At 49.5% G+C, this 26,327-nt stretch overlaps 1 protein-coding gene and 1 long non-coding RNA gene across 8 annotated transcripts; one reads left to right on the top strand and one right to left on the bottom strand.

The window, feature by feature from the left end:
- Positions 1-571: 571 nt before the first annotated feature.
- Positions 572-25,181, bottom strand: sec16b (SEC16 homolog B, endoplasmic reticulum export factor). Of its 7 annotated transcripts, none has more exons than XM_088597776.1 (28): positions 25,035-25,181; positions 24,280-24,351; positions 23,234-23,366; positions 21,533-21,948; positions 20,384-20,487; positions 19,199-19,319; positions 18,531-18,636; positions 17,651-17,795; positions 17,591-17,620; positions 16,486-16,637; positions 14,118-14,179; positions 13,350-13,488; positions 12,636-12,875; positions 12,362-12,459; positions 11,484-11,565; positions 10,934-11,051; positions 10,199-10,310; positions 9,165-9,270; positions 8,640-8,777; positions 7,938-8,051; positions 6,896-6,980; positions 6,262-6,546; positions 5,605-5,633; positions 5,052-5,144; positions 4,252-4,356; positions 3,897-3,999; positions 3,339-3,406; positions 572-3,014 (listed from the first exon to the last, which is right to left on the bottom strand). In XM_088597776.1, the coding sequence occupies exons 4-28, from the start codon at positions 21,868-21,870 to the stop codon at positions 3,006-3,008; spliced, it is 2,982 nt and encodes a 993-aa protein (XP_088453902.1). In that variant the 5' UTR covers positions 21,871-21,948; positions 23,234-23,366; positions 24,280-24,351; positions 25,035-25,181; the 3' UTR covers positions 572-3,005. The 7 variants fall into 7 exon arrangements, with proteins under 7 accessions (XP_088453902.1, XP_088453903.1, XP_088453900.1 ...); XM_088597777.1 differs by having other exon boundaries at positions 21,533-21,943; positions 23,183-23,366; positions 24,873-25,179; XM_088597774.1 differs by having other exon boundaries at positions 24,873-25,179.
- On the top strand, positions 20,930-25,500 carry LOC148651746 (uncharacterized). The gene is made up of 3 exons (XR_015925156.1): positions 20,930-21,314; positions 23,728-23,959; positions 25,145-25,500. It is a non-coding gene; the product is annotated as an uncharacterized LOC148651746 (long non-coding RNA).
- Positions 25,501-26,327: the final 827 nt, after the last annotated feature.

Genomic DNA, 26,327 nt, shown 5'->3' with positions numbered 1-26,327 from the left:
CTGAAGCTCCATCGGTACCAGAGTTTCCATCTGCAGGAAGGTTCTCCAGGTCGAAGTCATGCGAAGGATTTTGGTTTTTCTTCCACGATTGGAGAATCGTGCATAGTTTACTTAGGGACTCGCTGCAGATGGTGGTACTAGATGCCCTTCTTTGTGACTTGGTTGGCTGTTTCCGAAACAGTGTAAAAGTGGTGTATAACTGTGACTAGCTGGTCACAGGAAACAAGTGAGGTTGGCAGTTTCACTGAGTTTTCTCACCAGTTGAAACCACAGCCTGCGCAGTGTGTGAAAAGAGCCCCAGGTGATTTCTGTAGTAAAAAGTTATTTAAATTGTCTCAATGGCTTCATCTTTGGGGAAAAACTAGAAGTGACTCCAGAGGTAAAGTCCCTTCAGACTCTACTGCTTCAGCCAGTTCTTTAGTAGCCCAGAGGTGGAAGTTTGCAGTATGTCTGATGTATTTATGGAGGAGAAAAAAATGTATGTATACTGTTTGAGAAATTTGCAAAATTAAACTACTTAATTGCTCGAACATTATTTCTGTTTGAGAACACAAAACATTCACTTATAGCATATTGGTTGAATAATTTAATCAAAAGAACAACAATTAGAAAAGCCATTGAATCCAACATTTCATTAAGAAACAGTCTGGAGAAATAATTTAAAAAAAACATTTGTAAGTTTTAAGCTAAATTTGCCTGAAACTAAAGTTGTCTGAAAGCTCAGAGTGTTCAGATAGGAGTACAGGACAAGAGCCGTGTTTTCCCCTGCACTGCCAGGCAGTGAGAACTGAATCTTGGAACAGAGGCTATGAGAAGCCACAATTCAAGTAGCTGGTGGAGCGTTAATACAGTAAGTTTGTAGAGTGGAATCCAGCAGAGATCACACTAAAATCAAGCTGCTGCATTTAATCTTCACAACAGGTCCTCACTGTCCTGCCCGCGTCAACAGTGCTCAATTAGTCTCAGCCTACAGCTGTTAGATGTTCTGCCAGAAGCTGTCCCTGCTGAATAGTTGGCAGTGTTTGGCACAATGGGTGTGAAATAGCATCTCACCTGCCAAACAGTCTTGTAATATTCAGATTATGGCAACTGGCATAGTATAGCTGTTAAAAGGGAACATTACCCTTTTTTGTCAAACATGCAAAACTCTTGAGATCCTCTCCCATTGCACTGCACAAACTCAGTTGTTGTTGTTGTTGTTGTTGTTGTTGTTCCTGCCTTGTTACAATAATAACAATAATGTATTGCATCTATATTCGTGCTTTTCATCCTGAAGAATTCCAGAGTGGTTTTCACAGCCCAATTCGGTACAGCCCTACCTGGCTTTCATGTGGCAGCCATTCTGCACCAGCAGGTAGGAAATTTTCAGCAACTGAATGAAGGTGGAACGGGGAGGGGGGCATATTGTATTGGCACAGAGTGGAACTTAACCAGGACACCAGCATTAACACCCCCTCTCTTACAGTGCCCTGGTCTCTTTAAAATGAAACAGACCTTTGTTTAATGTATGTTTACGGAGATAGTAGATTTCTGTCACTGATTAAAGATCCCCATATGTTAAAGTAAGAAGTGAGTAGGATAATTCTAGCAAAAAATCATTAGAGAATACATTTAAAAAAAAATCAAAGGATATAATTTTTTGGACATCTTAAATTCTAAAATATATTGGTTGGCCAAAGTCTTGCAACTGACAAAAGGATGAACTGGGGGGCGTTTTATGCCAGGGCGTGGCTTGTGGTCGTGTTTGCCACTGTGACCCTGGGGCTGGCGGAGGAGCTGTCTGTGGAGGAGGAGCTGACTCCTGCTAACGGGGACACATCTGCACCGAGCTGGAGCAGAGCCCACATCGCCGGCCCCGCCAGCCCAGAAAAAACACTTGGCTTGTGCAGGACAGGCATCTGCAGAGTAATGGTAAAAGGAGATTTGCTAATGAGTAACAATTCTGGAGTAATTAAAAGCTGCTGCTGTAGTGGGGCCAATTTTCTAGAAAGAAATGACAACTGCTTTTCGTCTATCTTCAGTTGAGGCCAGTGTGTTTATGTAAGGTGACCAGATTTTTTTGCTATCAAATTAGATAGCAATAACTAAAACTCAAAACTGCATTTTATTCATCTGTAAAAATATCTACAAAAGAGAATAAGTTCAAGCTAAAACTGGGAAAGTGATTTTTTTTTTTTACCCTACACCCTTGATACTTTGTTAGAAGTTTTGTTTTTTTTATTAAGCATTTCAACTGTATACTCCTGAAGCCCCCCAGACTATACCACTGTGGCTCAGACACATCAGGCATAAGTTAATATTCGAGGTTCACTCAGAACAGAACTATAAACAGACACTAGGGAAACATGCCTGTTTTCCAGATTTGTGCTTCTTGACAAAAAAAAAGGATAAATAAAAAAATAGCTTGTCATATACCATAGGTGTGTAATATTGGCATAAAAGTGTATTTTCCTCCACCTCTTACATTTCACTTAGCATAGACAGAGGAGCTCAAGGAATTGCTGAGACGACTCTGCCTAGGGAATGATGTTCATCAGCAAGTATCTGAATAAACTGGTAACATTAGCTGAAGGAGGTGCCGTGGCTGCTGTGCCCGTTTGCACTGAGCAAGCGAAACCCCGCCAGGCTGCAGTTCATCCCCTGCGTGTGCTGAACAGAGCGGGGAACAAGCCAGGAGAGGAGCCTCACGCTCACACAAGAGCACGGCCACCATTGGCGAGGCTGCAGATTTAACCTGAGCCCCCTCTTACTGCCTCGGTAGCATAAAGGCTAAAAAAACAGGTCCAGGACTCTCCGATGTGCTCAACGAGGCTTCCAGATCGACATGAGAACTGAAGGGTTTTCCGAGTTCCAGAGTTGAGGCACAGACGGGGTTTCAAATGAGTTCTTCTGTTCGGTGGTAAAATCGGATTCCAGCTGTGGCTATTAAAATAATTCCTGAGACCTGTAGTTGTGTTGGACCCAAGTAATCCAGTCCCGCTGAACTGGGTGACCAAGTTTTAAGCTCAAGGTCCCTGACAGAAAAGAAAACAAGGTATTTTTAGTTCCTGAAATTAAAATTAGATTTAATTAACAATTACTTGCATAATACTCATTAACTGTATGCTGCGCGGCGGACCAGGTGCAGCAGCGAGACCGTCTTTTATACCACCACGGCCACGAATGTTCCTGGCATCATGAGTTGCTGGTCAGGGAATGACAACAGGAAGGGACTCGAGGTACGATTAGTAATGCCTGATTGATTTCGCCGCTTCAGACACTCGGCAGCTCTTGCGGGAAAGGCTGCCAAGAGTACAAGGGTGAGGAAGAGCCGCTCCTCTTTCTGCAGCATCGCCTACCTGAGACAGAGCCGTGAGCCCTCCCTCTGTAGGCTGAGGCCTCCCCTCCTGCAGCGTGTCCCGTCTCCCTGCACAGTGCGCACACACAAAGCACAGAGACGGATTACCACACCCGGCGTTCGGCAGCAATGCAAATCATCCACACATGAGCTTAACATTCATCCACCCTTCATGCGGGGTGAGCGTCTCTGCAGGCCCAAACCCCATCCCGGAAGCACGGGACACCCTGGACAGGACAGCAGTCCATCACCGGACACGCACACACCCTGGACAGGACAGCAGTCCATCACGGAGCACAAGGCTTGACCTGGATTACCTATATCTATACCTATACTTAGACCAATACCTGGATTGCCTTTCTATTCGACTACCCCAAAAAGATTCAGCCCCCTCAAGGAGCAGAATTTTCTTCTCAGCCCAGAAATGAATCTGGCTCCTTGTTTCTATACTGCCTCCAGTGGTAAGAACAAGGCACTGCAGGTACTCAATCCCTGGGTAAGGGGGGTGCTCTGAGAAGCCTCTTGGGGGCAGTGTCGCTCAGCTGCTCGTGCTCCTTACCCGCCCGTCTTGAGAAGGGGTTGACTCCTGTGGAGGCCGGGGGGGGGAACGCTGCTCTGGATCTTCCTGGGGGGGGCGCCGTCAGAGGAGGGGCTGAGGCGTCCTGGTGAAATAAGAACCTGCAGTCTGACAGTTTGTTTGAAATTGGATGTATCCGAAGTCTACAACACTAACTCGCACGACCCACGGTGTCGAACGAGCGACTCTGGAGGGCGGGAATCGGTCTCGGGTCGCCCTGCGGCGCGTCAGAGCTCGCCTCAGAGAGCCACACAGTGTTGTGCAAGTCTGGGTTCAGAGACTCCACTTCAGTCCTCTCGCTGAGGGCTGGAGGAGCAGGGCGGACAGGCGCTTGTACCTCTCCAGCCCCGTCAGTGCCTCGATCTCCCTTCACCCGGGCGGCTGGCTCCACACGCGAGGCGGGTTTGGACTTGAACCAACTGAACCACCCCCGTTTAGAGCTCTTGGAAAACAAAAAGAAAAAAAGGGAGAAATACACTTCACCGTGCATCCAAACGCTGTTGACAGGGACTGAGTTAACATTGGACTACTGCACCGTGACAGATACTCTGGCATTAGACAAACATTCTTCCCCAAGACAACAAATCTATTCCCACATTTCCCACACGTGCCAGAGTGAGAACAGCTCCCAATCCTACTGGGAGAGGGAACTCGGTTGAACTGGCAGCCCAGTATGTGATCTCCTGGCACAGCCTGAGGAACAGTGAGCCTGTCTGTCAGTAATGTTCGATGTGTCGTTTGTTGTATGTAAATGGCCAGCGCTGCATTTGTACTATAAATGTATGTTGATGTTGTATTGATTGTGTACGCTTTTGTCAACACTGTAATTTACCAGTCATGCCCATAAAGCTGTTTGAATGTGAATGCGTTTGAAATGTAATAAAATCCCTCGTCTTTTCAGTCGCTTTCTTCAAAGAAGTTGGCTAGGGAAGTAGGAGGCGGTAAAACGAGGGACGCGGATGGTGAAGTGTTTTTCCTCCTCCTATCGAACATCTCAAAAACGTATCCAAGCTCCAACTCCCGTTTCTTAAGGAAGGGCCTAGGTTCTGGTGTGGAAAGACGCCGGGCTCACAGCGCTAAGATGTGAGCAATCCAGGAGGCAGGAGCGGCGAGCTGGGGCGCAGTGACGTCACCCACCTGTCCCGGCCCGGGGCCGCTCTGCTCCTCTGCGGCGGGGCGCGGATCCACATCTCCCGCCAGCACCGGGACGCCACCGCCTCGTGCGTCGCCCTCAGGCAGAGAAGACACTCAATCACAACTCCGCCACCACAGAAACCCCACCTACGTTCAGGTCTTCACTACAATCCTACTGCAAAGGACACAGCACGTCTTTTACTCTTATTTTCTGTGTCCAGAGTTTTCACGGTACACAGTGCCGATCATTGCTCATTCTTTCCATACGTCAGACATGATCATTCCCCCAAGGCAATGCTCACCAGCCGTGAAGTAATGAGTATCGAGCAGGTGTAGGCTAGAACTTGCAGAGTTATAGTACACGCCAAGGTAACTAACTGCAAGAAACAGGACAGGAGGTTGTTTTTTTTTTTTTTAAAATCTTAAGGATTTCAAATATCATGTCCCAGTGCAGCGTCTGCTCTAGTATCAAATCTCGCACATGTGCAGGAGAACCCGAGCCTCACTTGGCCTGTGAGCCGCAGGGGCTGTAACAGGAACCTGCTGGAAAACTTACAGCTCCGTCCCCCCAGCGCCGTTCGCAACCTGTAAGGAGAAACAGGATTGACTATCAGCACAAAGGACAGCAGCTGTGAAGCTGACACCAAGGGAGAAGACCGACTTTATTCTCCCCTGCTGCACAAACATTCCAGCTCCTCTTCAATTCAGTGTAGCTTTCGCTTCTCAGTCACAAATCTAAAATCACCTGCAGATTCAGTGCAGCCCCTTCTAAAACTCTGCAAGTCCATTTTCTTTAAATCCAAATTCATTTTATTATTATTAAATAAAATAGGTAGATTCTAGATCATTTTTTTCCATGTCCATATTCCTTTATAAACCCTCACTGCCCCCCCGCTGAGTTCTGCTGCCCGCAGGCCTGTGCACTAGAGCTCAGACCGGCTCCGTCAGCCCAGCGAAGCTGTCAGTTAAGACCCAGCAGACGTCAGCTGTGTCTGTACAATCAAGCACTGCAACAGCTGGCTGAGGATCTGTCTCAGTCCCATCTACGGCACGGGGGTGGGTCAATGCAAGATGAACAAAACAATTAACAAAAAAACTGCACCCAGCTTGTATATGTAATGTTGGTATTTTAGAATTGACATCCACCGGTTAGGGTGTCATTTGTGTCTATGAGAGGCACAGGGATCCCATCACCACCCTGTGCGATCCTTACCGTCGGTGAGCCGCCCAGGATTGCTGGAATCCAGGTGGGCATCCTGTGGATTGGTGGCATCTTGGACCCGGAAGTGGTAATTCTGGCCTCCGGGCAGAGGTGGCGCTGCAGGCTCCCTGTGTGCATGTTCTGCAGCCGCCTGGGGAGGAGTCCAGGTGCGGCCGGGGTGCTGCTCCGCATCCTTAGGGAGTTCGTACTGAGGGAGCAGCTCAGCTGGACTGTGCTCGTGTGCCTCGGCCGTCAGCAATCCCGGCAGGAGCTCCATGTCACACCCGTCGCGGTTCGCTGGAAACAAATCATTAGCCCTGGATGTGTCAAAGAGACAACTCTGAAGGTCTTCTTTTTCTCAAACAAACTCCCTGCATGGGACATTCTTCAACAGCAGACGATCGAAGTGAGATCAGATGTGACCCTTTGTGATTTAGTTAACCTTGCTGCTGCCAGCTGTCATTTCTTTTCAGACAGGAAGTGGAAAACCTTGCCTCTTCCCAACAGTGGTCTCCTTCATGTGGTCCACAAGACACTCAAGTCTGCCCCCTGGTGGCTGCCAAGTGAAAAGGCATCTCATTCTCCCACTAGAAAAGACACGTGCTGTTGTAAGAGGACTTCGGCCTGTCGGTGCACATCGGTTTACCTGTGTCGATCCCATTATCTTCCCATGGGCTAGTGGTTTCATCAGCAGGTGGTTGATACTTGTCACAGTCACCATAGCTCCCCATCTAAATAAATACATTTGTTTTAGTGCAACATGTCAAGCAAAGTAAAACATTGTATCTCTATTTTCAATCAGTAATGACGCATTTTATAAAATGGCTTCATAAACACTTGAATATAAACCCATAACATTATACAACTGCTGTAATACCCCTGTAGCAGTTTTACAGTTTAATAGCTGTGAACTGGCAAGACAACAGGCGTTATATAGCCATGCTGTTTGCACTTGCTGTTGAAAGAGTCCTGCAAGCTCAGCGCCTTCCCGACTGCCTTCCTGTTGCTGTGCCACAAAGCTCCCTTTTCAAGACACTATCAGCAGCCTGGTGCCCCTGCTGACGTAATTCACCCGGAAAAGCATCCCGAGGAATAAGAGCTGCCTGTTACGAAAGAGAAGCATTGATTTCATGTTGCCACCCAGAAAAGTCCCGTGTGTCAGTGGTGTATTCAGTCTTCAGTAAAGAAAACCAGAAAGAGGGACAGAGAGGCCAGATTCTGTCGGCGATTCAGGGGGTCATGAACTCATGAAAAAACCTAGGAGAGGGGGTGCCGACATTGAGTGCACACCAGGAAAACACCTGAAGGATTAAGTGTCCGGCTTAAGTTTCGCGTAAGCACGTGCAGTACCATTCATGTTTCATACCTTGCACCCACACTGGCGGTCATGCACCCCCTCACCTGCTTGCTTATGTACCCCTATGTCCCCCGATATTTATGCACCCCCCTCTCCCAAGAAGTGTAGAGAGCCCCCACTGGAATTTCTACAAGCTGGCTCCCTGGGGCAGAGGTTTAGACTAAAAGCAAAGCACGTGGTCCCCGAAACGTGCAGAACTGAGACGATCCCTCTGTTCCAGCACGGCAGACCCCAGTGGGGCCCGTGTGCTGTGAAGGCTGTCCCCAGTGGGGCCCGTGTGCTGTGAAGGCTGTCCCCAGTGGGGCCCGTGTGCTGTGAAGGGGTCTCTCACCTGCTGGAGACCATATCTGTGCCGCAGCTCCACCAGCCACTCGGGGTCCTCAGTGAGCTGCTCTGTTCCTCCAGCACGAAACTGAGGACCTGACGCCTTCAGCCTGTCTGCCAGCTGCAGGTACACAACAGAACAGTGTGGTGCAGTGAGGCGCAGTGTGATGTGCTGTGATGCAGTGAGGTGTGGCATGATTCAGTGTGGTGCAGTGTGATGCAGTGAGGCGTGTTGTGATGCAGTGAGGCGTGTTGTGATGCAGTGAGGCGTGTTGTGATGCAGTGAGGCGCAGTGTGATGTGCTGTGATGCAGTGAGGTGTGGCATGATTCAGTGTGGTGCAGTGTGATGCAGTGAGGCGCAGTGTGATGTGCTGTGATGCAGTGAGGTACAGTGTTGTGCAGTAAGGTGCAGTGTGATGTGCTGTGATGCAGTGAGGTGCAGTGTGATGTGCTGTGATGCAGTGAGGTGCAGTGTGATGTGCTGTGATGCAGTGAGGTACAGTGTTGTACAGTAAGGTGCAGTGTGATGTGCTGTGATGCAGTGAGGTACAGTGTGATGTGTTGTGATGCAGTGAGGTACAGTGTAGTGCAGTGAGGCGCAGTGTGATGTGTTGTGATGCAGTGAGGTGCAGTGTTGTGCAGTGAGGTGTGGCATGATTCAGTGTGGTGCAGTGTGATGCAGTGAGGTGCAGGGCCGTGCAGTGGTACCTTGATGACTTCTTCCACTAACACAACATGGAGGGTCTCTTGCCTGAGCAGTGCCTTCCCTATCACTTCGCAGTAGTGGAATGCCTGAGGAGCCAGCCCGCAGTCCAGCAGGCGGCACGCATAAAGAAATTTGTAAACCTGAGAACACAGACAAACGAGACAGAACAGAGGTTCATTCACAATTTAATTAGCATTTCAATCTTCTGGGACTAGAGAGATCTGCAGGTCTCCGTTACTACCCAGTAAGGCAGCTTGAAAATATGACCTGGTTGCTGGTTACTCTGTTTTGGGACAGATGTCTGCATTTTTTATTACTTTTTTCAGCAACAAGAAGACAATAAATAAATGTAGGCGAATGTACATCTTCCAAGCGTCTATGCATTTCAAAGTGGGCTACAGGAGATGGAAGGCACAAGCAGTGGATCGTGCACGCTCACAGAAGTGTACCTTGTGCAGGGCCAGTCATCACCAGCCACACAACACTTTAAACTGTACACAAGACCGCGGCGCAGGCGAGCAGGGTACCTGGAAGGGCGCGATGAAGCCGGAGGGGTCGCCCAGCAGCCGGGAGTACTCCAGCACTTCGGTGCTCTGGATGGCTGAGCTCCTGGCGAACTGCGGGAAGGGCAGGCTGTGAAAAAGAGAGGGAGCTTGCGTACCCAGGATCCAGCACCTCGAGCGAGACAGATCGGGGAGGGGCTGCCGGCGTCCCCCCGGAACACGCTCCGTGTCGAGCGTTCGAGAAAAACCCGAGATCCGAAACGACAGAGACCGAAACAAAAGCCACAACTCGAGACAGAAACAGGGCTGAGACGGCAGCGCAGGGGATTCCGCTGTAGAACGGTACAGGATGCCCTCTGCCTCTGCAGGCCGTGCTCGGACCCGGTCTCCACGGCGCGCACCAGTCCCGCCCACCGCGGGGAACCCGGAACGAGGCTCCGGCCTGCGAAACTTGCAGAAAGCGCCCCGGCAGCTCCACCAGCTCACGCCTCCCTCCCGTCTCTCCACCCAGCCGGGCGCTTGGGCGCGTGCTTTTCACACGAGGTGCACGCGCGATCTCCGCGCCCTATCAGGTATATTCCGTCTCTGGATTCAAGGTACGCGTCATTCAAATTTTTTTTGTTACTTTTGGATGTCACGTTATGATTCGAGACGGCCATCGACGAGTCTGAACCTCACCCCCGGACTCCCACAGACTCCAGTGTTCACAGGCCCCGGTTTGACCGGACTGTCCCGGCAAGGACAGCGCCTGGGCCGCCCGGGGGCGAAGGCGCTCAGGAGAGCGCAGGTGGATTGAGATCTCCGGACCCTCGGCGGCAGCGCTGCAAGCTTGCGATCACCCGGGAGACCACAGGGGGGCGCTGTGGCCCCGTGTCGCGAGGGGCCCAGGCCGACTAACCCCTCCCTCATCAGTGCTCAGCCCGTCGTGCGCCACTGCGTCACAGCCGGCTAGTGACAAGACCCAGACTTGAGGCCCCCCATAATTACGAACCGCACCACACTGTGAGCCGTCATATGACAGAGCAATAGGACACAGATCTCCGCTCAGCAGGGCTTACCAGTGGTTACTACTCAGGAGGACCAGTTTCTCCGATTTCGCTGTGTAGACCCCAAAGGGAACTTGGGCCACGAGGTAGCAGAAATGGGCAGCATGTAACAGCCCTCTGGCAGCTGGGGGAGGAGAACACAAAGTGAAGAGTGTGATCGCTGAAGCCCTTTGACTGCTCACGGTTAGACGCTGCACAATCCTCCCACCCGGTTTGTTGCAAAACATTAAGGTCTTTCACCTCACAGAAGATTAAAGGTGAAAGACCTTGTCCCACTCTCAGTAAAATAAATTTTTTTAAATTAAATAATTTTAATTTATTTAGAACAACAAATTAAACAATATTGTTCTCACAGAGCAACCAGCCACATTTTCAAGGATGGGGTTTTATCTCATTTCACATCGGGGATCACCTCCAGCGTGTGCCTCACACGTGGGTTTTTCAAGACACAGAGGTTTATTTTGATGCCTTTCTTACAGTGATTGGTTGCTACGGCAACTACCCATGCTTCCAAAAATGACTTCCGAGAAGACCCTTCTAAACCGATCTACGGGAACTGCCTTGGGGGGCTATTTCACTGTGGTGCAGTATTTCTCTTTCTGTGAATCGTAACATCTCCCTAACTCTTGTTTACTCTAAAGGCCCCTCTCTGGCCGTCGTTCAACTGAGTGGAAGGCTCAGTGAGGCAGTCCCACATAGAGCAACTGTCAAACTCAAGACGCCGAGGAATCGGTTTCTGGCTCCTACCCAGCGTGTCCCCCATGGTAGTGACCGCCTGGCGATGCAGTGTGGGGTCTCCAGGGGGGTTGGAGAGTATAACCGCGAGGTGGGGTCTCCAGTCACCCCATCGCTCACTCCCACAGCACTAAGACGACAGGGACAGAGGAGAAATGAAGAAGACTCCAGACCTGGAGCTCATCTCCCTGCAAACGTCTGTGGCTCAGAACTCGTAAGCCACAGCAGCCAACTCCCAGCATCCCCCAGTCTCCCCACGCGTTTTAACAGTCACGCGCCAAACCTGACGAAACTACTACGTGCAAAAGGAACGAAATGAATACGATCAGAGCTTTCCATTTTGCTTTATAGAATGAATATCTGCTAAACTAAAAAAACTGTACAAAGTCTATCAAATTGTACATTTAGGTCTTTTTCCTTACACACCTACTTCTCTTCAAGGACTAAGAAATTCATTTTACCAACACGTTCCATGTGTGGAAGACAGAAGTCCAAACATTCATTACAAGACAGGCTCTGGCAGGTCGGACAGCTCGCAGTTACCAGGAGAAGGGATATGTACCGTGGACACTGCAGGGGTCCGTCCGGACAGCAGCTGAAACAGAGTCTGCAGGGGATCGTTCACAGCCAGACTCCCTGTGAACCTGACACGCACAGGCAGGCAGAGGGCACAACAACAGGGTGATAAATGTCAGAAGAGCAGAAGCCTTTGAAAGATGAGATCACTCACAGCTAAACGGCTAAATTACACCAATATGAGAAGGAGAAGGAGGTAATGAGATACTACACAATTGCAACAGGCTGCATGATGTTTACAGGGAAAACAGACCTTTGAACAGATGAGACATGGTCAGGTCACCACTTTACAACAGCAGAGCGCACAGCCCTGGGAATCCCCTCCCCACCACCTGACAGTCGTGCGTGACCTCCTGTACAACAGCACCAGGGCTGATAATCTCCACTGCTGTGGCTGAACATCTGGACAGTGTTCTGCTTCCGGCTGTTCGCGCCGACAATCAATTCCACTCGTCAGCTGAACTATGAGCTCGAGAATTAAAAAAAGCAAGACCTAAGCAGTGCAATTCTGCACGTGCAGTTGACTCTTTATTGTAGACGAGTGTCTAGGCCCCTTTTGATGTGCAGGCCTCTCAACTGCAAGTTTACCACGGTATTTCTGCAGGTCTTGGTTATACAGGGCTGATAAATTCCCATGATGCAGTGCAGCGAACCACAGTGGAGCAGTTGAAACCGTGGCAACCACGGCCAAGCCGGTGACGTACTGCGGTAAACCGAGCAGCAGGAGGCGCCCGCTGGGGGTGCTGGCAGAATGAGGGAACGTGGTAGGGACCTGTCCTGGCTGGATACAAAATGCCGACACTCGCTTCTAAGACAAGGACTGCACTTCAAAACACACGCGTGTGGCGCCGGCTGGTCAGTTACCTGTTCAACACGGTGGTGTACGACCGGTTGTCCATTTTGCTGGCCAGGAGCAGGGCGTGTCCCCACAGGCCGCTGGCCATCGCCGCCTCCAGGGCCTCCTGAAGAGTGTGAGAGAGGCTCAGCCAGCTGCGCCTGTACAGGACCCACAGGCCCTCCCAGAGCCCCCCAGGTCAACAGCCAGACCAACGACCACCTCTGGCAGCGCCCGACCCGGAGCAAGAACAGGGCCCATTCTCCCAGTCAGGGTGAAGCTCAGGACGGTCGGGGGTCTTACCTTCCTCTGCCCGCGGAGGAGCAGCCCCGTGTATCTCTGCAGCGCCTGCCCGCGGGACTCCGCGCCCCGCACGGGCTCGCCGGTCAGCAGGTCCGCGGCGTCGCTCGGGGGGGCGGGGGGGGGCCCCTCGCTCAGGTCGATCAGACTCTCGGGGCCCGGCCCGCCCGCGGCACCAGCACACCGCCCCGGCGCCCTGCTGTCCTTCAGCAGCAGCTCAGCGATATCCGAGCCCACGATTCTCTGGAGACGGAAAGGCACGGCAGCGTTTCAAACAGTATTGCTTAAGTGCCTAATTTTTCCAGCACACAACGCCATCTTTCCCCTACATGCACGTGGGCTGTGTTGATGTTAGGGGGGGGGGGGGGACGATTATCCTTAATCCAAGCGCAGATGTCTTTCTTGGTTATCACACACAGGTGAGCGTATTACAGCAAACTGGGAAGAACAATCTGTGGTCCTTGCTTCTGTTGCAGAGGAATACTGGACAGACAGGATATTAAAGAAGATGCAGCCAGGCGCAGATCCAGGCATCGGATAAGCTGACTACAGCTGAAATAAAATGCACCGCTATCTCAGTGTGGAGCACAAAGTAAGCTACAAAGGTCCCTGTCAATTATTCAAATAATTGTATAATTATCCATATACTGACCAACAGCGTATGTTGTACTTTCCAATTGCACTAGCATTCTGCAACGGGCAATATGCAGTACTTACCCCATTCTGTCTGCAGAGCAATACTAGCAGGTTCCACAGGAGGGCAGCAGAGGTCTGGTCTTGCAGAGCTTTGTCTTTCAAGCAGGTGTCTGCTCTGTTCTGGGCAAATGTGATTGCATCCACCTTGTGCAGGTCTTCCCTGTAAATGCAGGATATGCTCTTGGCCAGGCTGGTCGTGCACAGAGCGGCTATGTAACAACGTACAGCAGGAGCAGATGGATGTGCTCCGTTGTCACCACACGCCTCAACCAGCCACATCAAAAGGGGGAGTTTTATTTACAGAAAAACATGGCAGCACAGTAGAAAGGTCAGTCAGGTTCAGGAGCAACCTTGCTGTGCTCTCTCCTTTCTTTTAAAGACCCGTGCTCTGATGACGGCCCCTCTGTAGAGTGCCGACAGAGTGGTGCACAATTAAGAACGAGGCTGGGGTGAGGCAGCGTGATCGTTTCTTCTCGATCTCCGAAAGGGCAACGCAGCAGGGAGCCCCGGGCCGGGGCTGGACTTCAGCTAGCGGTGCTCCCGTTTGACCCACACCAGGTTCACACGCAGTCAGAAGGCAGATTAGACCGAGACTACGTCATTATACAAGCCTCCGTGTTAACACGTGCCATGTGTACAACCTGCAGGACAACGAGAGGAAGCAACTCGAGCACAACACTTCCGCACAAAGTAAAACAAAAATGGAGAAGAAACTACAAGCACTACGACACCTGAAGGGTGCACAGGTGAACACGGAGAGGCGCCCGCAGGTGCAGAGAGCGTCACTACCTGGCGAGCGGCCCGGGGAAGAGTCTCGCTTCCTGCTGCTCCGGGGTGTCCATGAGGATGACCTGCGGAGGTGAGGCCAGGTGCTCGTTAATGTGCGACCGATCTCTCTCTCGCCTCCTGCAGGCAGACACCCACGCCTGACCTCCGTCACCCCGCCACCCTCCGGCACCCTTCCGGCCTCACCGCAGGCTCGGGGCAAAGCAAAGGGGCAGCCTGTTACTGTCCCGGTCCTTGTATCCGCTCAGGGATCAGCAGGGAGTGAGATGATGCAGGCTTGCCTTCTGCTGGACTCAAAAGCCCCAGGTGACAATCCGGGGAGAAGTGAAACGTATACGTGATCTGACAACTGGAATCAATTGCCTGTCGTTTAACTCTGTTTATTTTTAAGTTTAAGTATAGTAGCACACAGGCACTACTATACACGTGGCGCTTTGCTAAAGTATTCACACCCCTGGCCAGGTTTTCACCTTTTTTTTTTTTGCTAAAGCAGGATCTCACGACACTTTGAAGTAGCAGTTAATTTACTGTATGTTACAGGCACAACCTATTCCACACACTCAAAGCACGAATGCAACAAGAAAGAAATGCATGGGGAATTAGTGTGAACATGAATAAAGTGGCATTCGTATTAAAACACTGTGCTGGGCCAAACCTAAATGAATTGAGTGCTCGGCGTGTGTCCCTAATAGAGAGAGGAGAAATGCACTGTTCACAGCTGTTGAGTGCTCAGGTGTGAGGGAGAGAGAGTCAGGTGACAGGAGACGATGGACACACAGGTGAGAAACTGTCCACACTAGAGGGCTGAAGCTGACCCCTTACATCTGCCCATCGAGAGGCTGTGCTCCACTAAGCCCATCCTTGATCTTCATGCAGGATGTGAAAGTAAATCCGCCAGGGCAAGTGGGCAAAAACTGCGCCAACCGGGTGGTAAGGTTGGCAGAGGCCTACCTAACAAGACATGCGGCTGGAACTGCTGTCTACAGGGCTAACGTCAAATACTGAGGACCTGGACAATCAACATATTTCAGTTCTTTCCTCTGACGCTTGTGTCGGCATTTGCAATTACCTATCTCACCCTTAGAAGTCTTCCGTTTGAGCACTCGGGTTGTGGATAAAATATTAAGTTTATAAAACGTGTGTACACCGGTTTTATTTTTAATCGCACGCTAGAAAAGGTCTGGATACTTCTGCAAGGCCCAGCACAACACCAATCATTGTGAAAAACGCCAGAGTGAGAGTGCGGGTCGCTTGCAGGTTGAGAATCCAGCCGCTGGTAAATGAGATTTCAAGCGTCTGAAGCAGAGGAACGGTTTCAGCGACGAGGTCACCATGACCCGAACTCACAGGTTGCACAACAGTGCGCAGCAGCCAAGCGGACCCGAGACAGGGACAGACAGGATCTGCTCAGGTACGATCCGCACACCTCAGATCCTGCTGGCACGCTCGGTCTCCACAGAGCTGATCTGAGCATGCCAGGGTGCAGCCACGCTGAGAGGCTAGCGCTGCTCTCAGACACCACACTGACAGACCCAGTGGGTTTTCCGGATCTCCCGCAAGGCAACAAGTTAAACACAAACCACAAGATCGACTGTTCTCACAAATAAGATGAGGCAGGACTTTGCTACCGTAAATACCGTGGTTAAGAAAGAAAAGCCAAGTCACAGCAGCAGGAAGGTGAAATCCGAAGATTGCATTAGCAGCTCCCCCAGGGAAGTGAGAGGCGTGATGTGCCGTGGCAGTGCCAGTGTGGACTGTCAGGAACTGAAGAGGCCTTTACACTGCAGTGTTGCTCAACACTCAGCACGTTTTCTCAGAAATGAGGAGACAACCTACAGTACGGTGTGCTCCCAAAAGCCGGTTAATTCTAGAGGAGGCTCCCAGTCTGAACTTACACATCTGCTTCTACCCTTTCTAATCCAGAAATGGTTAAACCACGGTTTCAAGAACATGAGAATTCTACCCCGGAAATACCCGTCAATACGGTTACCCATTAACTACATACTGTGCAGGCTAGTGGGAGATGATGCAGTCAGATTCTGAAGCCCTACAGACCCGATGATAGGCCCGACAGAGTGGAAAAGCTCTAAAAAATGGAGTAGAGCCAAGAGCAGATCATGGTCCTTGAAGTAACTGTTTAAGCATGTTTCAGCTACTTTGTCTGCTTGTTCTCAACAGTGGTGGCTTGACGGCGTCACTGTTAAACAGTCCAGGACCTCCATGCGCCCTCATTCACACCGTGTCCTGGCACCATGTGACTTACCAGTTAACCACCATTGTGAATAAAACAAACAGACATCTAGGCCTTTTGATTGATTGACTGGTTGATTAGCTAGCGAGGGAGCCCGGCTGGAAATGAAGGCAGACGTACCTCCAGACTGTGGACCTCCACCAGCGCCGGCTCCCCTTGGGTGGGCAGACTGGGGCTGACCCGGACCAGCTGGCCCGCGGGCCCAAATCCGGCCCGCACGTGAGGCAGAGAGAACTTCAGGGGGGCGGAGAGCTGGGGGACGTCTGCGCCGTCTGACAGGGGACGGAAGGGAGAGAGTGACAACGTTGAAACACCCCGAGATTAACGGTTCATTCCCACCACACAGGGCAGCTCAGAGAAGACGGGAGCTGCTCTCAATTCCATAAGGCTCTAGTGACACGTTGCAGTCGGGGTAACAGAGTGTTTAAAGGACCCCCACAGATGTCAAGCATGACGCCCCAGAGCTCCCACAAGAGAGGGGACCCTGTATTGGAGGGAGCAAGTCAAAGTCTTGCAGGGAGACATCGGAGGAACTGCTGTGAGGCATACGTGTTGGTAACCAAATCCCAGCATCCAAACTCTCCGTGCCAGGTAAAATCTATTGAAGCGGTTTGCAATCATATTGCAACAAAACAAAATGACTGAAATAAAAGGCCTCACTGTTTTGAATACATACAGTTCAATGTAAATCTGAGCAGATCAACCCACCTGGGACAGGTAACAGACTGACCTAGTTTCTGGCTCAGTTCAGGAATGCGTTTACGAAAAACACGTACACGCATACAGTACAAGCTGCATATTTCTCTTCGATAGATCGTCTCTAAAAATGTACTTATTCACATTCCGAAAAATTTGACGTGACAAAGATTTGGATAATTAAACATAAATGAACTGATAAACGCAGAAAAGTTCAAGAGTGCATGAGAGTATCACAGACGGTTAACTGTGATTTGTGATTTCAGCCTGTTTCTCCGATTTCGGTCTGAAGCAATCGGGTGGCGGGCTGGGGAGAGTCACCCCAACTCCCTGGCAGGTCACTCCGGTGTTTACAGATAAACACAATCCACAGCGGCACTGAGCAACTGGGAAAGGATTTCATTTTGCAAGAGAGATGCAGCCTCATGAAAAATTATGGGTAGTTTTATTTTCACTCACCTGAATCTACCTGGGCACATCCGAGTCTACCTGGGCCCACCTGAGCCCACCTGAGTCTACCTGGGCCCACCTGAGTCTACCTGGGCCCACCCGAGCTCACCTGAGTCTACCTGAGCCCACCTGAGCTCACCTGTGTGCGAGTCGCCCCAGAGAGAGCGTGGGAGCAGGTCGCTGTGCTCGGTGCCGTCGGTGATGTACTGGCTCAGCTCGTAGCCACTCGACGACAAGCCCGAGGCCTTTGATCGCGCCAGGCTCCCCGACCCGCCGGGAGGGAACTGAGGGAGAAGGAGAGAGGCGGAGCTTGAGGGACTGTCCCAGAAGGAACTCGACCTCTTCGGTCTTGAACCGAGAAGACTGCAGGAGGACAAGACCAGCCCAGCGGACTTCTCCAGGAGGAACACAAGCCAACCGGCACCAGGGGAAACTACGAGGAGGTAAGAACCATGAACACCAAAGGGGAGCTCCGTCACTATACTGGGGCACTAGGACCCACACAGACCGCAAGGTGAGCGCCCCCTACTGGCGCCACTAACACCTCTTCCAGCAGCAACCTTAGCTTTCCCAGGAGTCTCCCCTCCAGGTCCTGACCAGGCTCACACTGCTGAGCTCCAGCAGTGGCTGGATGAGAGTCTTGGATCAATTAGCTGTTAACCACCAAGCAGGCATGATGGGCCAAAGGGCTTCTCTCATTTGTGACCTTTCTTCTGTCCTTAGTAAACACCCGTTTAGAGCTGGCAGATCTGTTTATAACAGCTTCCGACCGACTTATCTTTCTAAGTTAGACCGAAAGGCAAAACAGGAATGACTCAGCAATAACCTTTCCCTCAGATGGACTGAATACGTAAACAACACATCATGCAGGCCAGGTGTGAGCTGGGAAGAATACAGCTTTGTAGTGGAGGCAGCGGGTGTGGACTTGTGCGCCAAGCCTGCGAGTGTTGGGCTGTTTTTTTTTTTTTTTTTGTGGCATTTGGCATTCATTTTTATTCGCTGGTCTACTTGAGCTTCACCTCTCCAAAACGCTCTCTGTTCTCCCGGATAACGTCTCCGTTGGGATGGTGTGGGCTCCCCGGAGTGCTGTAGTCCTGCCGGGGGTTTCTGTGGCGCTGGTCGTAGCTGGAAGGAACACAGAGTGAAAAGACAGGTTTCAAGCCCTGGCAGAGAGGTACTCGCCTGGCAGGCTCAGCCGGCTGGAGCCAGGCACCCAGCAGCGATCTGTGAAGCCATGAACAATCCGACAGTCGAGGGCCCTGTGTTAATATCACCCAGCCTGCCGCGCTCTTGTAAATCCAAGAACACAAATCACTGCCATTCTGGGTTGTTGATTTTCTTTTTTTTTCCCCCCCTACAAAACGTTTTTATTAAAAAATGCCATTGGTTCAAAAGACAAGCATCCCTTAATTTTTTTTTTCAGTATTCTAAGCAAATTTTCAGGGTTTTGCAAGAATGAATTATTTAAGATTTCCCAAACACTGTCCAAGGAATAGCAAACTGATATTGGACTCAACAGTACTTCTCTCCAGACCACACTCTGCTACCGTCATGCACACTAGACCATTCGTCCCCGTGTGCCGAGAATCCTGCAGTTAAGTCTCAAGAACCAAACAGACAGAGCAAAGCATAAGCTACTCATTCCAGGGAGCACATGGGCCGGAACGGGCTGCAGGGCCCTACTGACCTGCTGGTGGGCGGCTCTGGGAAAGAGGGGCTGCTCCAGTCCGGCTCGTGCCTCCACCCCTGGCCTGGGCTCTGCCTCCAGGGGTCCTGTGGAGGGACGCTGGGAGCCCACCTGTCAGCCTCTGGACAGAATCACAGGGTTTGAAACACTCTGACTTTTCTTGACTTTATTAGCACATCCTTGCGTATATATATATATAAAAAAAACACGTCAACACAAGCTGCTTTTCAGCTAAACCTTTTCTTTTTTTTTTTTTGCATTCGATGGTTTAAAAGTTCAAGCTCCTCTCTCGTGTCCCCGGTTCACGCCGTGTCTCAGTGACAGAGCCCCCCCCGGCTCGCCGCCCTTGAGACGAAACATCACAGACCTTTCTCGAGGAGCGCCGTTCACCCCCCCGTGAAAACGCAACATGGCCCTTCTGCATAAAAGCTCCAGCTAGGTGACTAAACAAAATGCTCATATAATATCACTGCAAAGTGACAAAGGCGATATGCTCCTTCCAGTAGAGGATGGTGGCAACCCAGAGGCTGACCCGGCACACACAAGGAGGGGTTATGGCTGGGACAGGATTCCAGGGACTGCAGAAACCAGGGAAGACCCATATGGACGGGGGAATACGCAAACTCCACACAGACGTTTATCCCGCCTCCTTAACCTGAGAGCAGAACCTAAGATCTGGGGGGCTGCACTACAAAAAAACTACCCGCCCACGGTGTCTGGCAATCCATCCTTGTACTGAAGGTAACACATCAACATGGCTTTCACCGCAAGAGATACGACAGCTGGAGAAAATGTCCTGCACTGTCCATGCTTCTCAGGGAACACCTGAGGCTTCTCTGTTAAACCACCACCTTCTTAGATAAAGACAACACACTCTTACCACCCTCCAGTGAACTGCATCTGAAACCCGGAGCTTTGAAACCACAGTGAGACAGAAGACCAGGGTGTAAGATACAGAGCATGTGCGAGAACGTCTCTGAAGATCGGATATTCATACACAAGCAGCAGTTTCAGGAAAATGTTGAGTTACAATCTAAGCCACAGCAGCTCACACACTTTATGAAGACAAGACTGTACTTTCACAAGAACCATTAAAGATGTTTGCCACTGAGAACTCAAAAGGGGCAGCAAGCCAGCTAAGAATGGGAAAGCGTTCTTGCACAGGCGGGCAGATGAGTTTACTACCTGTGTGTGGGTGGTACCACTGGTGATAGCCGTGATCATAGTAGCCGAAATCCCCCCTGGGGGCCCAGGGCAGGGAGTTGTAAGGAGGGTAGTCATAGACCTGCCTAAAAGACAAGAGGCAGTCGCACACTTCAATGCATGAACTCTGGGAAACAGACTGGGAAACAGTGTGGAATACTGAGTAGGCTGCTGGTTGCCTGAACCTGAACTAGAGGGCATCACTGCACCCAGCAAACCCAACTGCACAAACCGGCACCGAAATACGTTCGGAAAATGAACCAGAGGTTGCAACAACAATCATGTCACTTTGAAGAAAATAATCAGCCAAATAAATTCTTGATAAAGACAAGTTATTTAACAGTGCTTAATGGCGAACTGCTGCTTTATTAATTAACATGCATTAAAGAAACGCCGAATAGCGGCCCGTCTAGGGCCATTCTGCCACAGAGAGATCTGCTCCCCCTGCCTGGGGAGCTCTGATCAAGGCTTCCTGACTGCAGCTCCCTTCTAGCGCACAGGAGAGGCAGAAACAATGGGCGAGAGCCGTTCGGCGAGTCGAACTGTCTTGAGCTCGTTCCCTCTCTGTGACAGCGTTACACCACACCAGTGAGAGGCGATGACGTCTTAGACCACAAGACTAAAGACTCTCGTTTCGGGGAACAAATAAAAGACGTCTTCCAGCAAACTGTCCGCAACTGCCCGGAGTGCTTTGTTAGCAGTTTGTTATTGCAGCTATGCAGGGCTGAAGCCAAGCAAGGTGAATGCACCTACACAGCAACTCTAAATTTAGCTCCTCCGGAACATTCTGTACCCAGCTGCCCTCCAGAGGCTGAACATGTGCTGAACTGATGTCAGGTCAGGGTGTGGAGAGAGTACCCAGGTGCTGGTGACTTCTGGAAGGAGCCCAGAAGCTGCACTCACACCTCACCAGGTAACCTGGAAGGGTTTGTTATTCCTAACAGTATCTACCTCTTTCAGTGGAGTGCATGCAGCTTTTAATTTGCAGTAATAGTGGCAGCAACAGCTCTATCAGCTGTAAGATATAGTAGTAGCAGCGAGCCAACATTCTCAGGTTTCGCGTCCGTCACGATATCAGCCATTTCATGTTTCAGAAATCTCTAAGCCAGCAGAGAGCCCTTATGCTGTGACCTGTCGGGCAGCCTCTCTGTGCTGTAGGAGCCCCTGGGAATGGGGGTGCTGCAGTATCCAGGGGCGACGGCGGCTCTGGGCAGGGGGCTGCTGGCATGGTGTCCGGCCCGGTGGTCCTGCACGGGCCAGTGCTTCCCCCTAGGGTCCGGCTGTGGGTAGCGCTCGTCACCATAGCGACCGGGCGCGTAGGCGTCGCCGTAACGACCAGGCCTGTGCCCGTAGCCACCCTCCCTGTCGCCGGGCCTCTCCGGGTAGCCCGTCCTGGAAGCGGGCCTGTGCGGGTGGTGCTGTGGGGCCCGCGGGCCAGAACCGTCTCTCCGGCAGCCGCCGCGGTCCATCCCCGTGCCGCGAGCGCCTAGCGCCTCCCTGGGGGCATGTACGCCTCACACCACTGGGCAAACTCCAACTGGCCTGGACTGAAAAAAGGAAGAAAACAAAAGCACATCCCGCTAGGGTTTTTATGCGCACCGTTCACAAAAACATCCGCAGCCCCAGCGCAGAAAGCAGGTGCTGCCGTGCGGATTCCTGCTAGAGCTAGCCGACACCTCACTGGGACTGCTGGCTCCCCACAGCCCAGAGTCCCAGTTCTCATTCGTATTACTTGTCCACTTACCTTCTTCTTTCTTCTTCCCTTCGGTGTCGACTGCGGGGGGCAGGTTGTGAACAGGACAGATTTAGGCCGACGCCTTAAAGTGTCGTGACTGCGCGCTTGAAAGCGACCAAAGGCAAAGACTTGGTGCAAGGGTTCGAAACATTCTGCAAGGCGCTGTAAGTGGGCCGATGGCGCCACCCCCCGTACTGTCACAGGGGGACCGATTTACTCCAACAACTGGGGTTTCACATGTGGCAGAAAGAGGAAGTAAAACTGATCTTTTTGTAAATAATTTTTGGGTGTGTCTTTGAGAGGAAAAAAGTCTCAGGGGCTCCGACTACCCGACACCACGCACAGCTACCGGCCCTGGGCCTGTTGTTCAATGCACGATCATTCTCACTTAATTAAGCTTCATTTCACATGTAAAGATGGCATGCGTCACTGGCCTGCCTAAAAATAAAAACTGGTACAAGACCAAAAACTTTCTGGGAGGTTCCCAAAAGTTTTGATTCACAGCAGTCTGGCTTTTTGAAATAAATAAATGCCAATGAAATATTAATCTTGTTTGCAATCTCTAATTCTTCAACATTTTGTGTTTGAAGAACGTCAGCTTGACTAGACTGGGGTGAGAACGGAGAGGCACAGCTGTAGGCTGACCCGTTTTACCCACAGACTGAAACAAACGTTCCTTAGAAATCCCCATTTCGTCGTTTTTCTCATTTGAAAACTGAACTGAAAAACATCTGTAGCTAATGAGCAAGTCTATATTTATCTACTTCACCATCTTCTGAGGTGAACAAACTCTGAAAGTGGTTTCAGAAATGTAAATGTTTGCTTTCATGGGAAAAAAGACCTTGATCTGAAAACTAACAAATCCTTTTTTGGAAAACCATAATCAATTATAGAATAAGTAAAAACCGGCAAAGCGTCTCTCTCGGTTTTGATTAGTTAGACCTCACGAGGTTGTACGCAGTTGCTTATTTAAACTAATATGCCAATTAACATCTTTAAAAAGCACAGATTGCATTTCAGTTTAACACAAAAAAAAGAAAACCTACTTAATTTCTGCATGCAGGAGGAGAAAACCAGGGGTATTTGCTCAGACTTACGTGGTTTCTTCACAGTCTCTGGCCCGAAGGAGAGTGAACAGTCTTTCGCCCTGCTGTCAAAGTACACCTTCCACATCAGCCCTCTCCGAACCACAGCACAGCCGCAAGCCTGACCCCTCTCAGGGCTGGGCCTCTGCAAGCACGGGCAAAGTGCAGGCCGTTGAAACAGCGGCCTGCTCCCTGCCTTCAGGAATTAATCAATAGAGCTCTTAGTTTAACAACCCCTGCATCACAGGCAATTCCTGAAGGGCTTGTCATCCATGGGGAGCTCTTCAGTAGCTTCAACGTGGAAGTGCATCTGCACCACATGGCAGTGCATTTCGAAACATTTAAAACCAAAAGCAGGGTGCTTCCTTACACAGAGGGCGGTGGGAGTGTGGAACAAGCCGCTCAGCCATGCTGGTGGAGCCTGATACCCTGGACCGAGCACCATAGAATTTATCCATAATGTACGTACAGTAAGATTTAATATCTGCACTTTTTTTTTTTTACAGATCCTAACATTCTGTCTGTAGGAATGGGTGTTTTCCCCACATGGTCTAGAACAAGAAAACGATGCATCAACATAAACAGCTGAGTCTTTGTAGACTAAGAGGTGAACGCTTTGAGCCCAGTGTTTTCCACAGGAGCGCGTTCTTGTGACCTGCATGTACTGCGATACTGTACACACACTAACAAACGCCATTGATGTCATCCGACTGGTGTTTGGTCAATCTCGAATCTTGTGTAAGTATTTATGGAATTCCTTTGGAGCATTTTTAGGACGTTTTTTTTTGTTCAAAGGCTTTATTTTTCCTACAGGTTTAGGTGGATGGACTGTTGTGCAGATTCTCTCCTCGCACCCCACTTGTACTCCATCATTAGGATTACAGTTTTGCTTGGATTTATTTATTTATTTTGCCCTGAAACACTTAGTAACATCAAATCTTCATTGTTTAAAAATAACAGAAGTGTAATTTTATCTTTAAGGAAAAAAAAAACAGAAAACAATAGAAAATAACCCCGTTTTATAGGCAGGGGAACGCTGTCTTTAAATTTGACATTACCTGTAAGGCCCCAGCCTGAAACACTGGAGACGTCAGCCGAAAACGAACCGATTTCACATTTCGATGATCTGTCTGTGAAGAGGAGAGAAGTTAGGATCAAATTGCTCTCAAACTTTCCATCAGACCAAGCGAGTAACGAGTCACAGAAAAGGGCAATCGCGTTTTCTTTACAATACCTACTGCAATATTTAAAAAAAAAAAACGTGTCCTCTGGAATACACAAAAAGTATAGTAATAAACACGGCCGGTTCTGACAGGCTGAATATTTGCTTGACAATTCGCCTTGCGAAAATAACCGAAAAGTGGGACATTTGAATAGGCGCTGTAGTTTATTTTCTCGTAAGGGTCAATTCGATCTACGATTTTAAAAGCATAACCGTACTTGTTACCATCTCTGCGTGTTTACAATAAAGCCGTTAGGATCAATAAAATATGCTTCCCTTCTTAAAAGGCAATAAAAAAAACTCTCAACACATAATCCACGCGTATACACAGATAAGTTCATGTTGTATTACATACGAGGTCAACTGCACCTCGTCTCTGAAACAAATATAAGGCCAAGAAGGCGCAGTGGTTAAAAAAAAAAACCTCACCTTCAGCAAGACCGCACCTGTCCGTTATCTGACAAAAATCACACCGGATTGCAGCAAAACTACTTGGGGGGAAAAAAAAGTCGCTCTTCTTAAGAACTGGGAAAAAAAAAACAACTAAAACGTTATTGCTAACAAAACTTATAACCTGGTCGGTGTACTCACATTTTAAATTATTTCTGAATTCTTTTGTGACGTTGAAGAGCTTCTTTTCTGGTTTTTTTTTAAATTAATTAGATGGCAAATTTAATTATCATTCCGTTCATGTCCCGTAGACTTTCTCCGAAAGCGTCTCTGCCACGTAGGACGGAACCATTCTTTCCCGGCCGAGGTTTCTCGGGGAACTTCATTGTGTACCCGAAAATCAAAACGGCACTGGCTGCCCACCATGTGGAGAAGGGACTTAAGACATAAGTCAACTTTATTTTATCTGAAAGTGGATTGCACGATTCACACTTTTTCTAAAACCGATTATCATTCACATATGTCATGCATTTTGAAATTTGCTGGGTTCTGTGTGGGTATGCTTTAATAAATCAGCCCGCTAGCTGGCGATGACCAGTTTGTGATGGATAAAATAACGCAAGGCAAAGTTTTGAATGTACCTCTGTGTTTAATAATTTATATATTATATTATGCAAAGGAACAAGTTATAGGTTTATTCCATGCTGAAAAAAAGAAGAAAGAGAACACAACGTTTCGGCCGTGGAGCCTTCTTCAGGTGTAGGCATTGAAACGTTTTTCTTCTATATTTGGAAAACCAGAATATGAAACGTCTGATGTGCTAATTTAGTTTCGGTTTTTTTCCTAGGTTAGTAATTAAGATGAATTAAGTGTTCAAGCTCCTTTCACTATCCCAAGATTAAATAAAAAACAAATAGAACGGTATTGAAAATCTTCCACAAACCAGTAAGGGCAAATTAAAGGTAAAAGATCCAGTTAAATTAGGAGAACATTACATTTCAAATGCAGGTAGAAAATGTAAAAAGCCAGAGAGAGATGGAAAGGAATACTGCAGTGGAGGCTAAAATATATAAAGTTTCTTTCAGCCCTACAATTATAAAAAAAAAAACATACCGCATGATTTTGGGAAACTTCTAAACAATGAGAGGGAAATGACTGATGTATTAAATTAATTTCTCAGTCAGGTGTTCACGGAGGAAGAACTCGACCACACGCCTCAGGCAACAGAAGGAATACGTTCTGTATTCAATGCCATTCACATAAAAGAAGAAGGCAGAAGAGTTGCAGGTCAGTGAAAATAAATTTCCAGGGCCCGATGGCGAAACGAGATGTTACTCAGAATTAAGAGTCCTTAACACAGCTCTTGCAACAGTTGCTAAAGAAGCGAACTGGAGAATTGTTATTGAAATGTATTTCCATACAAATGGTGCTCACACAAACAGTGACAGGACAGGAGTAGGACAGGACTGGCGTGCAGGGTTCTGGACCGGAAGG

The sequence above is a fragment of the Lepisosteus platostomus genome, chromosome 11 (assembly GCF_059453375.1).
Source record: "Lepisosteus platostomus isolate fLepPlt1 chromosome 11, fLepPlt1.hap1, whole genome shotgun sequence".
Lineage (NCBI taxonomy): Eukaryota > Metazoa > Chordata > Actinopteri > Semionotiformes > Lepisosteidae > Lepisosteus > Lepisosteus platostomus.
This window is presented reverse-complemented; position numbering and strand designations above follow the sequence as displayed.

Excerpts from the sequence above, each read along its gene's own strand:
- sec16b (XM_088597776.1), bottom strand. The coding sequence starts at position 21,870 with ATGGACCGCGGCGGCTGCCGGAGAGACGGTTCTGGCCCGCGGGCCCCA. Across the intron at positions 18,637-19,198 it reads CCAGAGCCGCCCACCAGCAG|CTACGACCAGCGCCACAGAA; the intron begins GTCAGTAGGGCC and ends TGTTCCTTCCAG. Across the intron at positions 8,778-9,164 it reads GCTTCATCGCGCCCTTCCAG|GTTTACAAATTTCTTTATGC; the intron begins GTACCCTGCTCG and ends CTGTGTTCTCAG.